The sequence below is a fragment of the Labrus mixtus genome, chromosome 6, assembly GCF_963584025.1.
Source record: "Labrus mixtus chromosome 6, fLabMix1.1, whole genome shotgun sequence".
In the NCBI taxonomy this organism is placed as follows: Eukaryota; Metazoa; Chordata; class Actinopteri; order Labriformes; family Labridae; genus Labrus; species Labrus mixtus.
Window position 1 is genome coordinate 5431639 of NC_083617.1, and position 14674 is coordinate 5446312.

General features: G+C 39.8%; 1 protein-coding gene across 1 annotated transcript in view; it reads right to left on the reverse strand.

The window, feature by feature from the left end:
* Positions 1–324: 324 nt before the first annotated feature.
* prim2 (DNA primase subunit 2) overlaps positions 325–14674 on the reverse strand; it is a 28296-nt gene continuing 13946 nt past the window's right edge. The window contains exons 10-14 of the mRNA XM_061039600.1: positions 14328–14513; positions 4982–5108; positions 4625–4707; positions 3016–3084; positions 325–696 (exon numbers count right to left, since the gene is read on the reverse strand). Of these exons, the coding sequence (XP_060895583.1) occupies positions 469–696; positions 3016–3084; positions 4625–4707; positions 4982–5108; positions 14328–14513 (693 nt within the window). The 3' untranslated portion in view covers positions 325–468. The remainder of the gene's footprint in view (positions 697–3015; positions 3085–4624; positions 4708–4981; positions 5109–14327; positions 14514–14674) is intronic.

Genomic DNA, 14674 nt, shown 5'->3' on the forward strand with positions numbered 1-14674 from the left:
TTGACACAGAATGACCGAGATCTAAAGACACTTATATGACATTAAAAATAAGCAGTCAGTATGTTATTCTTCTTTTCTCTTGACTAAAACAGCTTCATACACAAGGTCGTCTCGTCCATGTAAACATAATGTAAACACGGCTCCGACAACAACACAGCCAGCAGGACTCGAGCTTCTGACTCATTGTAGACAGTCATGACTCACAGAGACATTTAAGGAGGATATACTTCATATAATAGTTTAAATTGTAATGAAACTAATTTTCATTTAATTCTATATTGTGGATTTCATTTTGTTGAGAAAAAACAACAAATGATTTCAATATTGAAAATAAGAAACTTTAATACATAACAAGGCGGAGACAGTGACTGTAAATGGTTAAACTCTGATTAGAATTTTGGCTCCTCAATCCTCAGAAGACAGACTAAACAAACTTTTATTTCTACATATCTTAAGGATAAAATGAAATCAGGCGTCTTGGAAGTAAGCGTCCAGATCTTCCGTCATCTCAACCAAACCCTGGGCAGCGTTCGCCGTCGCCTCTCGAGCTGCGCCGGATCCTTGGGCTGCAGATTTTTCCTGCAACCTCTGTGGTGCGTCCATCTCTTTCTTTATTTCTTTGCCTCCTCCCAAAACTCTCTGGCTCTCGATAAAGTATTGGTTCGGATGATTGAGAGAGAAAGTGGAGTCCTCAGTCTGCTCAATAGAGAAACATAAGTGAGAGAGAGAGGGAAATAGGAATAGCGGGGTTAGTTTTCAGTGAAGTGGCCTCTCTTCACAGGAATGGATTAGGACATTAACTCACATGTTTTTTTTTTAATATTTACAATAACGAGGAGGGCCGGCTTTCACAGCCAAATGAGAGTTAAGTCCTCTGACTACTTAATCAGAGCACAGAGAGACGATGAAATGTCATTTCAGGACATAAAATGTCAAAATCACTCAGGGCGAGTAAAAACTAATGAATCAATTACCAGAGCAAGCTCTCTCTTTGACCTTTTCATAATTTTCAAATAATAATGGAATTGTGATTGGTTTTTGTAGAAGTTTTCACATCAAAAGAGAGGGAACATTTTATATTACTATGATGGATTTGTACATAACTTTCACCAGCTTCCATTAGAGTGAAGACAACAGGTTTTGTTTACACTTTTTAAGCACCCTACGGACATTTAACAAGTATTACTGTTGTTTAACGTTTGTTATCAGATTTTGGCTTCTTAAGAAAGTCAATTTGTTTCATTTTTCTATGAAAAGAGTTTGTTTATTTAACACGACTGCAGACAATATATTTGTTTTTCCCCTCATTGTTTGCATGCACTACATAGAAATACATTAGCTAACAAATTAACCAAGTATTTAACACAAAAGTCAATCAACAGTGAGCTGGGGCGCTGGTGGTCTATTGGTTGGTCCATGCACTCCATGTACGAAGGCTGGTGTCCTCGGGGCGGGGTAGCACGGGTTCAGGTCTGATCTGTGGCCCCTTCCCCGTGTGTCATTCCCCCACTCTCTCTCTGAGTTGTACTCTATCTCCACTGTCTTGTCTATACAATAAATTTGGCTTAGAAGCCAAATGTATATTTATCCATTGAGGAATTAAAGGGACAGTACAACATTTTGTGAAAGATGCCTATTTGATTTCTAATATAGCTAGGTGAAAAAAGTATTCTCCGCCAAGCTCGACCTTCGTTGTTCAAAAAGAAGCCAATGCAGAAATGCAAAAAACTGCAGTTCATTGAGTGTCCACTTAATGATGCTAAATAAACCCAAGGATCCCCCATGTCAAAATCCCCATTTTTACAACTGACGTGCTAACAGCGTGGTAAAAAAAACGATTTTTCTCTCTATTACTCTTTTCTTTATTGTTAAAAACTATGGGGGTTGCTTTTCATTAAAACACAAATAATTTGAATACCACACCCTTATTACTTAGAGATACACCTACATTTGCATAGTTTGGGGGCGTGGCTTAGTTGACTGACAGGTGGGCATGTTGTAGCTAAAGGCCTGCCTCATCAACACCCCTTTACATGTTTCTAGAATGACGCAAAGTTATGTGAAGATGGCCTTTTCAATATGGCAACCACTAGCTTTGACTTCAAAACACCTCTTCATGAACCAATGGGGTGACAACACTGAGACGACGTCCATCATCTACACAGTCTACACTCACAAATTCCTGTTAAGCTCGGAGCCATTAGCTAAGTAATGCAGCTAAGTTTAAATCGCTTTTTGTGAATTCAACACTGATGTGTGTGTGAGAGACACAATGAGAGACATGAAGAGTTTGTAAGATAGGTGACATTTTGAACATTTGAAGCAGCCAGTCTTTGTGTTCCAGTCTTTATACTTAAACTAAGATCATCTAAGCTAAGTGTCACTATATACATACTGCACAGACATGAGTTTAAACACCTTTAATCAAACTCTCACTAAAAAGCCTTTAAGTGTAATTAAGTGCACTCGTCACAGAAAAAGAAACCTGTCGTTATGATTTCTGTGCTCACTCCAAGGATTCAATCACCTCTTCAAAAAAAGACACAGTTTAATTCAGTTTGTTTAGCGGGGACCTGTGACTTTTCTGCTGAGATGAGTTGTAAGAGCACTTGTACAATTTATTAAACAACCAGAGAATTTCAAGCTGTGCTGCTGGTGTGTCATGTTACTCTAATACTGTGAAAGGGGCCTTGAGTTTTTGATGAATTGATCCGACATATTAACTGGGTGCCAGACTCAGCTGGATATCATTCCTTTAATGTCTCAAGTAAGTAAGAGTTTAAGGCCTTTTTTTTTTTTTTCCCAATCACTGCTTTCCTCTATAACCAGGACCTTGAAAGGGATGATGACTCAAGCATCCAAAAACAGCTTAAATGTGATGAGTATCCGCAGGGGACAAAACAGGACAAGGTGCTAACGGTCCTGAGTTTTCATCCATGACATGTACAAACCAAACTTCTGCTTCTATAACACGTATCCCAAGTGAACCCTGCTTCAAATTAAATCTGAGCTTACATTGTGTGTCAGCTCAAAGTACTTCTGGCAGGCGAGTTGATAGTGCATCCCTTTAACCAGCTCCAGGATCTGCAAAAAAAAAGAAAAAGGTGACATGGAGAAAAGGTCTGAGGGTGCTGGTTAGCTTCACTGTTTTCTTGCAGCATAACCGGATGCACATCAGATACTGACTTATTACATTTAACAAAGGATATCGACAACATTTTGTGTTGATGCAGCTCTGACTCAAACTTCTTTTAATCGGCTTTCGGTCTAGTACCGACACAAACGTTCCTCATTAATCATAATGACAGCTCACAATACATCCTTCACAAGATCTGTGTGAAAAAGTAATGAAAACAGATCACAGGCTTATTTGGGCTCATTTGAATATTCAAGTCCCTGAGTCAACGCTTTGTAGAACAACCGCTGGCAACGATTACACCTTCAAGTCGTCTGGCAAATCTCAATTTTGTGATCCCCCCCCCCCCCCCCTTTCTGGTTTTCTTAAGCTCTATAAAGTTGCAAAAGTATGGACTGAAGATTTTTCAAAGTCCTGGATTTGGTCGGGTCATAGCAGAGCTCTCATATTCTTGTATTTGCCAGTGTAGTGTGAGCGGGACAGCAGACTCACGGTGTCTGTCCTCATGAAATAATAAATCCAAGGTCTGCAGCAGTCACTAAACTCATCAGAGGAGTGTGTCTGTATTTTTGCTCCGTCATTATTTCCCATACATCCTGAAGGCTGCCTCAAGCATGACACAGCCACAAGCATGCTCCAAACCAGGGCTGCAGCGAGGAGCTCTTTTAGTTCCTGACAGATATTGCATTTTTATTTTATTTTATTTAATGTAATGGTGTACCAGGAACATTTGCAAAAACGCACTCTGAACACCGACGATAAAAGGGAAAACACTTGCTGTGCTGTGAGCTTTATTGCTTTTTTATTCTCTTAATACAAAAGGGGCAAACACTGCACTGATGAGATATCACTGCTTTACTTCAAATTACTTTTGAGTTTTACTCCAGAAGACTGAGCAGGAATTAAATAGATATCAAGTATCAGTCAAATATCAGTTGTGTATTTAATAAACTTTATACTTTACATGAAGTGTTGCTAAGATTAGTCCAAACGCTCTCAGCCACTGAGAACCACAGACCCATTTTTGGTTTCAGAGATATCTGTTGTTTTGTATCTATAGTTTATTGCAGTGGTTCTCAACTGGTCTAGCCTAAGGACCCATCACCAATTCCTTCATAAAAATTGTGACCCAAATTTCTGATATATTTTGTCAACCAATCAGATCTATTGAATAAAAAAATAGTCCAGTTTGGACCTCAAATGATATGAAACATGTGGGGCAACAAAGAGAAGGAACAAAACCATCATTTTTAAAAAACAATTCATAGACTTTTTGACATTTTTTCCCCACACAACCATGACCCATTGGAAAAGGCTCAAGCTCAAATACTTTTGGGTCCCCACCCACCAGTTGAGAAACACTGGTTTAATGCAACCAGTGATAAAAAATTAAAAAAACCCTTCCCCAGTGAAAGCAGATCAAGAAGGCTAAAGGGCTGACTGATCATTTGAGAGCCGTACAGTTACTGTAGACACGACACAACTCACCTGACTGATTCCACTGGGAGACACCTTGTAGAACTGGAGCTTCTGTTTCAGCAGCTCGGGGTCACTGTGACGGAATGGACATCCTGAAAACATAGAATCGAACTGTCTTTAAATAAATGAACTTATAAAGAAACAAAAAAGCAACAGAAACAAAATGAAATGTATTTGAATAAATTAGATGTATAAATAAACAATTCAGATACAAAGAGCTATAGATGTAGATCATTTGATCATCATAATGTCCATTCTTAGCTCTGACACTATCTCCAAGTGTAGTACATTAACCAAAGAGTCTGATGATAACAGCTGAGTGGAACATCACATGTGAATGGCTGCTCACAACAGCTGTCAACTCACCATGATGGTCGCCTTGGCTGGGTGCGTTTGATAAAATCACCTTCATGCAACTGTAGGGGGTGTAGTCTGTCCGTTTGCCTTCTTTGCCAAACATGTGGCGAATGCTGTAGGCGTACTGTTTGTCGAACTACAGAGAGAGAGAGAAGGGGGGGGAGAGAGAGAGAGAAGGGGGGGGAGAGAGAGAGAGAAGGGGGGGGAGAGAGAGAGAGAAGGGGGGAGAGAGGAGGAGAAGGCATTAGTGAGGATGAGAGTGTAAGAGGGACAAGGTTGGGGTGAAAAGAGACGTTGTCATACATCATGTCAGATCTGACAGGGTGTTTTCCTCTATGAAATATCGAGCTATTAGAGAGAACCTGCTGTAGACGTGTCACCGTACTCCACAGGGCTGAATTATGGAGAGTGTAACCTGGACATCTTCCCCCTCATTACTGTTGCCCCTTGTCCTGCAGAGCACATTGTTACAGCATGAAGACCACGATTTACCCACTTTTTATTCCTAAAGAAAAAACAGCGCTCTTCTTTTTTTTTTTACAGATTCTTGTTAAAGGCAGAGTCAGTAGATTTTGTCCTAAAAATAGTAAAATATAAATTGGAACTCCTTCAGTCCACCAAAAAAATGAGTACAACTCAAAATCCCACAATCCTTCAGTCCACCAAAAAAACAAGTCGAGGGAGCACAGATAGCTTAGCGGTTATGTTGCGCACTCCACGTACAGAGGCTATAGTCCTCATCGCAGCTGCTGTGGGAATCTGACCTTGGCCTCTTCGTTGCATGTCATCCCCCTCTCTCTCCTCCAAACATTTTCTCTCTCTTCAGCTCTCCTATCTAATACAAGTCCACAAAAAAATAACTTTAAAAAATAAATAAAAACAAGTCCAACTCAAAATCCCAGAATCCTTCAGTCCACATAACAATAAGTCAAACACAAAGTTCGACTCTGGGTTTTACTCAGTTCCAACTTGTAAAAAATATGCAAAGGGAACAATCAGATACTCAGTTCTGTTCAGTTTATTAAATTTAATTCAACAAACAAAATAAAATGAATTTTATTGGATGGTTAAGGTGTTGCCTTCCAATAGATCTAAAAAGAGAAAGGCTTCCCTCTGAGAGAATCTTTAATATTAAGTTAGTCACGGGGGAAATGTTTCTGTAGTCTTCTTCCCTCTAAATATCAGACCTGATCTCCTCAGTGATCAAAGACCAGATCAGAGACAAAACGGGCAAGTTGAGGATATAAACTTTGATTTAAAGACATTGTGACAAACTGTTTTTAGACTGAATAATTAAAGTAGAAAACGAAGGGCAGATTGAGTCATGTCACAAATATTTTTAAATCTCATCTTTTGATTTGCCGGTCTCCGATCGTATTCATGTTTTATATGACTTTATTGTGAGAGGGATGAAATTATGCGAGCCCTGGTTAAATATTTAGAAGAAGAAAAAAAAAACCTTTACACAAGTTCCAAAATCACAGAACATCAAGGTCGAGGACATGAGTAAACTTCATCAATAAAGTCAAGAGTGCCAGACCTCCTAAAACCTTCACACCGTCTCCTGTCCAGTTGCTCTAAAGACCCCCCCCAAAAAACCTTCATACTTTTAATGAGGGTCATTCTACACAATCTTCACAGCCAACCTTTTTTTTTGTTTATGTGCCACCATAAAAAAAATGAATCACAAGGACCCTGCCTCTAAAAATCAAACAGCGTTCGTCGACACGTGCCGAACAGAATCACCACGACTGCAGCCATCATAACACATTAACGTCGCAGTAAAAAGCCCTGAACTTGCTAATGTGACAAGCTGCAGCGGCAATTTAAAAAGCCATAAAATCTTCTTTAAGTACAGTAAATCAAATATTAATTATGTAGAGCTTCGAAGGATTCAAGAGGCAATTTCCTGATTTAAGACCCCCCCCCTTACTCTATTCAAACTTATCTTGGAACTCCACTGGCACTAGAGTGTGTTTAATATGTATTATGTGAAATAATTGGGATGTTAAAAAATCTTATGTAGTCTAAGTAAAAGTGAGCAAAGGCTTGAAACGAGGTGATATTAAACTTTCACTTCTTTCAGATGATGCAGTTTTTTCTTTTTGTCTTTTTCTGCTTAAGTTGCAGATTCAAAATCTTCAGGGGAACAAACTGAAACAGCTTCACCTTTAAAAGGGAGACTAAAATATAGTTACACCTTAGAGTAAAATGTTTTTGACCTGCCAGTTTCTAAAAACAACAGATCTGTCATCAAAACCAGTGTACTGATCAAAGTCAGACCGATATGAGATTTTTGGGGCCGATATTGATATTGGGGAGAGAAAAAATCTGATACCGATATGTCGGCCGATATCTTTCTTAGATCTGTGTCAGATCTTTAAAGATAGATACACACATTTATTACGTTGATCCATCAAATGCAGTTATCAAACATTTGTGGAAAAGACACAGTACATAACGAAGATGGTTGCTCAACTGGAAAGTTACTGTGCATGTACGTGTATCACCGCTTGAAACTCTGGAGAGTGATGATGCTTTTGTAAAAAAAAATATAGCGCCCTCCGCTGGTGACAGAGAACTGCTAGTGTAAAACAATGAAACTCAAATGAAATGCTATTTGACTGGTGAATAAATCAAGTAATAACTGAACATATCTGTGATAAAAGTAGGCAATACCGATAGTCACTGGATATTCTAATATCGGCCGATATTATCGACTGGCTGATAAATCGGTCGGGTTATTATACAGATGTTATATAATACAGCTTGAAATGTCTTTTTTCTTTACTCATATTGAATGCAACTCCTCTACATTGGATCTGTTCACCGTTTCTCTCAGGTGTAAACTGAGTTCCTGCACTTCTACCTTCATGTCAGATGATCCTGGGTATGCCAGCTGACCTCCGACCTGAGGGAATCACTACAGAATCAGAGAAGCGAGTCCAAACACAAGGGCATAAAATGCATTAAAAGGAACACAGCCACAGATCTTCTAGAGCACATCACGGCTCGGGGGGCTACATCACCATAACATCCCCCCCCCCCTGCCCACACCCGACACTCTAGGACACATTCACAAAAACCTGCGGCAACTGAGAGAGAAATAGGACACAATCAAAGGGATTACGTATGTGTGTGTGTGTGTGTGTGTGTGTGTGTGTGTATGTGTAAACTTGGCAAGGCTTCTTAGGCTCAGTCCATAGTGACTGATTTGCCTGTAGCACTGATTTCTCCTGAATGTAACACCATTTAAAATACTTCCCCTTTTTTTTAATCTGCACTGCAGGCCTTAGAAGAACCTAGAAACAATAAAAGGTTGTAGACCATAAAATACTTATAAAGTTTAGAAGTTTGATGTTGCAGAAAGGAGAAAATGGGCAGTTTTTTAAAGGTCATTAACACCAAATGCACAAGGAGAACTTTAAAGTAAAAGGTAAGGGGGACAAATTAAATCTGCAGATTCCCTTTACCCTTTACATCTGCTGCAAACATCAAACACAGTAAAACATGTGACATTTTTAAACAAAACATGGACTAAAGACCAACATAAAATCAAACAACAGTCTCTGTTCTAGATAAAATGTCAGACCCAGAAACGGCTGAGAAAAAGGGATTTATGCGTTCATACAGGTTAGCAAAGAGGGAGCCAGGGGCTAAAACAACAAGTGCTGGTATAAATAAAAAAAAACACCAACATTGGTGTACATTAATAACCCAACTTTAAGAGCAGCTAATGTGAGGTGTCATCTGATGAATCTCTTTTATTGTTTGAAAAGCGCCCAGAGGAATCCGACGCATTATGTGAAAAATGGTGTCAGTTAGTGGAAATTAATTAACCTGAAGTTAACATCTGTAACACAAGCAGTTCAAACCAAGTCCTACCCCAAGGCCGCACAAAACACTCAAGTGTGCTGCAAATAGACACGCAGCCAAATGAATAGGCTAACCTCCACGGAAAGAAAAATGGACATATCAAGTTGATTTCATCCATTTCCTCCCTCCCTCTGGTCTAATATTACATCGCCTTCTTCCTCCAGGCCTCCCTTTCGGCATCGCTGCCTCCCATCTTTTTCTCGGCGCCTGTCGCATACTAATGAGGAAGCCTTTTGTGCAGCCTGCCACAAAGTGCAGTCTCTGACTTAACACATACATCATTGTGAGAGCTGCGATGTGTTCAGCACCATTCTGCTGCTTCTGCTGTGAAACAAATGCCGGGATTTTGTGCACAGCCCATCGCACTTTCTCTGGGAGAGTGGGTACACGAGAACTAAGACACCTTTTCGAAATGGAGCACCAAAGTGGGCTGTAACACGAGTTCAGTGTGCTGTATCTGCCACGAGGCTGTTCCTCAGGGCCAATAACAGATACTAGGACAGCAGACGGCAGCACAGAAGGATGCTGCTTTATAAGCACAACACAAAACAGCAGTCAGTGACAAGGCTACTTACTCATGAACTAATCTTTGAAGTCCAGGATTTAAAAAAAAAGAAGATGTTTCTCTTGATAAATTAAATCTTTAGCAAAGAGAGACAGATAACTAAGGTCGCTTTCACAAATGAAGGCCGGTGGACTCGGTGCGATTCAGGGGGTGAAGTGTCAACAGCTGTGCACTTTTCATTTGGTTCAGTTTGGTTTCACACTGCGCTTTGCCACCCGCCACTAGTTGGGGCTGTAGCTCCGGTCAGTGGCTACTGCTAGCCGGCCTAATGCTGCACGATGACCCGAAAGTGAATATGACCCCCACGCTCTGCAAACTTATCTGACATCGTTTACAGGTTCAACCCACAATGCTTTTTGGTTCACTTCCCTTGTTTGGTCCTGAACGCGTTACTACCTACAGCAAACCGAACTCTGGTGCACTCTGGTTTTTAAGCGGACCAGAGTTTGGTTCTTTGGCTGTACCGGAGTTTGTTGGAGCATTCGCATCACCCCAAACCAGACCAAACAGGGTATCTGACAACGAGCACCAGAGTTTGTTTCAAACAGACCAAACAGCTTAGGTATGAATGCACCCTAAGATTTAAAATGGTTCCCTTGACTTTTGAACTTCACGTATTACTGGAGCTCTTTTTTGAAGCTTATGTAACATTAGCAATGCAACCTTGTACATTCTCTGCATCCTTTCCCCTTTCAGTGTTTATCCCAATGTGAAGGTCAAATGCTCATTGCAATAATAGTAAACCATCAGCATAAAACTCTTTACAAAAAATGAAAATGGAAGTAGTTTAAGTTAAGTAAGTTAGGCCTCTTACATGGAGCAAAAACAAAACTAAAGTATATGGGAAAACATGAACCGTGCTGTAATTGTTTCTTTTAAATCTTGATTTGAATTCAAGTTTATAGTTTTTCTTAAATATGTTGTGTAATTAATTTGAGTGAGAGTTGAGTAAAAACTGCATATCTGTAACCTTTACAGATCATTCTTGTTTACAGACTTTGAAGTTGGATTCTGCACACTTTTTGGACTTCTGCGCTTTAACCTATGAACCGTGCATTTGCACTTTTTATGTTTTCTCTTTTGGCAATGCTTCATTACGTTTATGTGACTCTCCCTGCAACCAATCTAACCTACAGGTTCAAATAAAATACCCTGAACCTAACTGGGCGGATGAGTCACAAAGAGTAGAGAAGTTGAAAAGTGCGGCTTTAAACTGTGCAAAAGTCCTTGTCACACACGCTACACCTTGTTTACTCAGAAATGGTCTTTCTTCAACGTTTTTTCTTTTCAAAACAGAAAAAGAGGTTTAAAAAAAAAAAACCTTCAAAGTGTCCGACAAAGCATCAGATTTGATTGAGCAGCTTTAAACGTGAAGGACTCTGGGTGTATCTTTTTTGCATCAGAGTCATGCAAGAGTCCTTTGATGCGTCTTCTGTTCACTGCTGAAACGGTGACACCAGCAGGAAAACAGAGACTTGAAAAATATTCCCCCAGCACGCACGGACTCGGTTTATGGCTGATGCAAGACATGTTCACGGGCAGAAAGAGTTCAACTACCTGAAGTTATGTGATGCCAGCCACGGGATTTACCATTATAAGTCATGTTAACAGACAAAACAGAGACCACCAGAGACAAGGCTCATGATTGATAATGTATTTTTATCATCTATTTATTTTTAATTCCTCAAACCACTTCTGAAGTGAGTGAATGCACGCTGCCTTTTTTATATTTCCCACCACAAAGACTCTCGACAACAGGGGTGTTGAAATTCATCGTTCCTGCCGAGCATCCCAATGCGGACGTGGACGTTTCTGCACCGATGCAGTGACAGAACATAACAGATTATTACATACAGCTGAATGTATATAATCTATCTGTTTTGGTTTACAATGCAAAGAGATTTAAGTTGACCATTTATTTCTAATGCCCTCTCTGAATAAAAAATGGAGTTCATGTTTATCTGACTGCTTGTCTTCATCGATGAATAAGTAGCCGTAGTATGTGCAGAAATATAGAAAACTGAGGATGCAATCCATCGTGATGTCGATTTGAATCGAATCATTGGCAGGATAATCATAACTGAATTGAAACATGAGACCATTGAAGATACACAGCCCTACCCGACTGGCCCTAATTTTTTTTTGTTAAAATTACAAGGTTCCTGGTTCGAATTCCCGTTGAAAAGAGCCTCTCTGTGTGGAGTAGTGTGGGCTCTCTCCGGGTACTTCCTCCCACAGTCCAAAGATGAATTGACACTAAATAACCCGTAGGTGTGAATGTGTCTGTCTCTATATGTCCTGTGATTGACTGGTGAACAGTCCAGGGTGTAACCCCGCCTCTTGCCCAACGACAGCTGGGATCGGCTCCAGCCCCCAGCGACCCCGAACGGAAAAAGCAGTACAGATAATGGAAGGATGGATTGAATACAGGACAAAATCGGCAAAAAGATAAGAGATACCCGATGTCCACAGGGGGCGCCAACATCAACACAAACCAAAAGTTCCTCACTGGAGCTTTAATTAAAAAAAAACACCACGACAAATCATGATGCAAAAGCCATGTCTTCACATCATGTCTTCAGATTGTTTTATATTATCGAGAATCAAACTTGTGCTGCGTTCACATGATCGCTTGATCTCACAAAGCCAGGTGCCTTTAAAGTTAAGATGTTTTGGGCAGCGATAGAGGAAAATAAATTCATTTCTAAATAAAGAGTAGACGTGCTACAAATAAAATGTATCTTAGTTTTGTCAGAAAATAGTTAGAAGACCTAGACTGACTATAAAGACAGTTTTTCCAATTACATTTCTGTCATCCAACTACCGCTATCATTTTTGCTCATATAAAACATTGAAATAAGTACCTAAAACATGTTGTTTTTGTTTCTTTTATGGCACAGAATGAAGTAAATTCCCTTCGACTGAAAGCTCATCTTTATGTTTCACAAGCTTGATAGTGCATCTCGGGAAATGACACGATGTATAAACAGAATTTCTAAAAACGGCCCATTATTCAAAAAGCCTTATTATTCAAAAACGAATCAAACACCACAGAAGAGTCTGAATCATACCTCACCTCAGAGACGCGTCAGCACAGACGAGGCATTCAAGGATGTTCCAACAGTATTAGCCCTCTCATATTCTTAAAAGCAAATCAGTACAATCCAGGCAATTATCTATTGAACAGGAAGTCGTTTTCTCTATGGACAAATAGGAAATGCATTCACACTTTTTTTAAGGCCGGAGTTTGACCCATGTTCTCAAACCAAGCTGAGTCAGACACTCAATAACATCATGTTTGAAGATGTTCAAGGCCGAGGTAAGAAAACTAAACCAAATGCCGCAGCTGTTGAATATTATAATCACGTCATATTAAATGACCCGAACAAGTGCATGATTAAATCAAATCACTGTACCAACCACCATGTGTTATCTCCAGTCGTTAGTAGCTCTTTTCCTCACGGCAGTTCTTTCCACTAAGAACCGTTTTAAGGTCTTTACTACGCCTCTGTTTTTTTATTAAGAGACACAATGACTGAATCAACAGCCACTTACGTCTTCATTAGCCTCGTCGCAGTGCTGAGTGCAAATAAAGACGCCAGTTAACTTTTTTTCTTTAAATCGATACACCTTTGAATCACCAATGAAACCAGCTTGTTGAGTGTTGAATAGCACTCTGAAGAGGCTGAAGTCAGGGCACTTGTGTTCAAGGACAAAGACAGACACGGCTCTAGGATTTGAACAGGTTGTGGAGAATCCAGAGGGGAGAAAAGTGTACGGTTACAATCTTTAACAATGATTCTCTGAGTGAAGAGACCACCTGTCCAGCTCTGTACATTTGGAATATGTAACCGAGTGGAGAGAAAGTCTCGATATGATAGAGAACACTGTTTAAGATTAATTTGCCAGACAGAAAAAAAATGTGATCTTGTTTTGAGAATGAAGTTTGATAAAGTGATTTAAATAATATAACAGGAAAGCAGGACTTTCTTCTTACCTTTGTTAAATACTGATTTAGTTATTTAAGCTTCTTCAGATCTTATTATAACACAGCACTGTGCTACATGATAAGGGCCAAAGAAAATAAGCAGCATCCACTGAATCATTGTTTTGACATCCTAAAATGGATTTATGAATTTAATTTAATCTTTAAAAAAACATAGACTGTATAAAATGGACGTAGTCTCTGTGACATCACCAATTAGTTTATAAAGTAGTGTTTTGAAGCCAAACAATGGCAGTCACCATATTGGAAATTTAACTGGCTTTTGGTCAGTCTTGTACCAGGCAAGTAAGAGTTGGATCTGAGGCATTAATTTTACTTAACAGCTACAACTACTGAACTGTCAGGTACTCTAAAGCTTCATAAAATCAAAAAGGTTGGGGGTGGGGATTCTTGTTTACTTAACATTGGTGTTAAGGGGGCTTCTTGCACATTTGCAGGCAGCCTCAGGGACACAATAAAAGAGCTGCTTTTTGCATCATGGGAGTCATAATGTGTATTTTCACCTCGGTTGATTATTTGTTATGTTTTGCTCCTTTTACGAGTTTGATATAATTGTCAGTCATTTGCAGTGGGCGATATTTTACCTTATTTTTACCTGTGCTTTGGTGTGGTGGGAGTCTAGACAAAGAGGGTGAGAGGGTTAGAATATTTTCTGTTGACAGTCATTGGTATCCTTATCATTGTAGTTATCATCGTCTTTTGGACCTTTCGTTCAGAACTTTTCCACCCTATTTTCTAATAAATCAACATATATGGACTTTGAATTTTATTTAGATACAAAGGAGTCACAGGTACAGGCCCACTCAGTCTCAGCGTAGCATCCTTTAATCTAAGCCGCCACGATAATTGGCTTCACGTTTCAACACCAGAGGTTAAAAGAGTTGTCGTATTAAAGATGTAGAAATTACCTTGTCTGCATCCACTTTGCCTCTTATGAACTCTGACCTCCAGAACTGCAGCGCCTGCTCCAGAGAGAGGCCGATGCCTTTGAGGAAGAGGCCGTACTGCATGCGACCACCATGGCGGAGATGGTGGTTCTCTCTGAGGCTCTGGTGGAGCTGCCTCATACAGAGCGGGAAGGACTTTCCTGAAAGCTGAAGGGAGACAACATTTTTTTTTTTTACTTGCATACAGATACACGGATCATATATCTGAACCTGCACCTATCTCTTCTTATCTTTCACTGCACAAAACCTTTGGTGTACCATAATGACTATCCAAGACTCAATCTCCCCCTGTAGGCAGCCTGTCACCG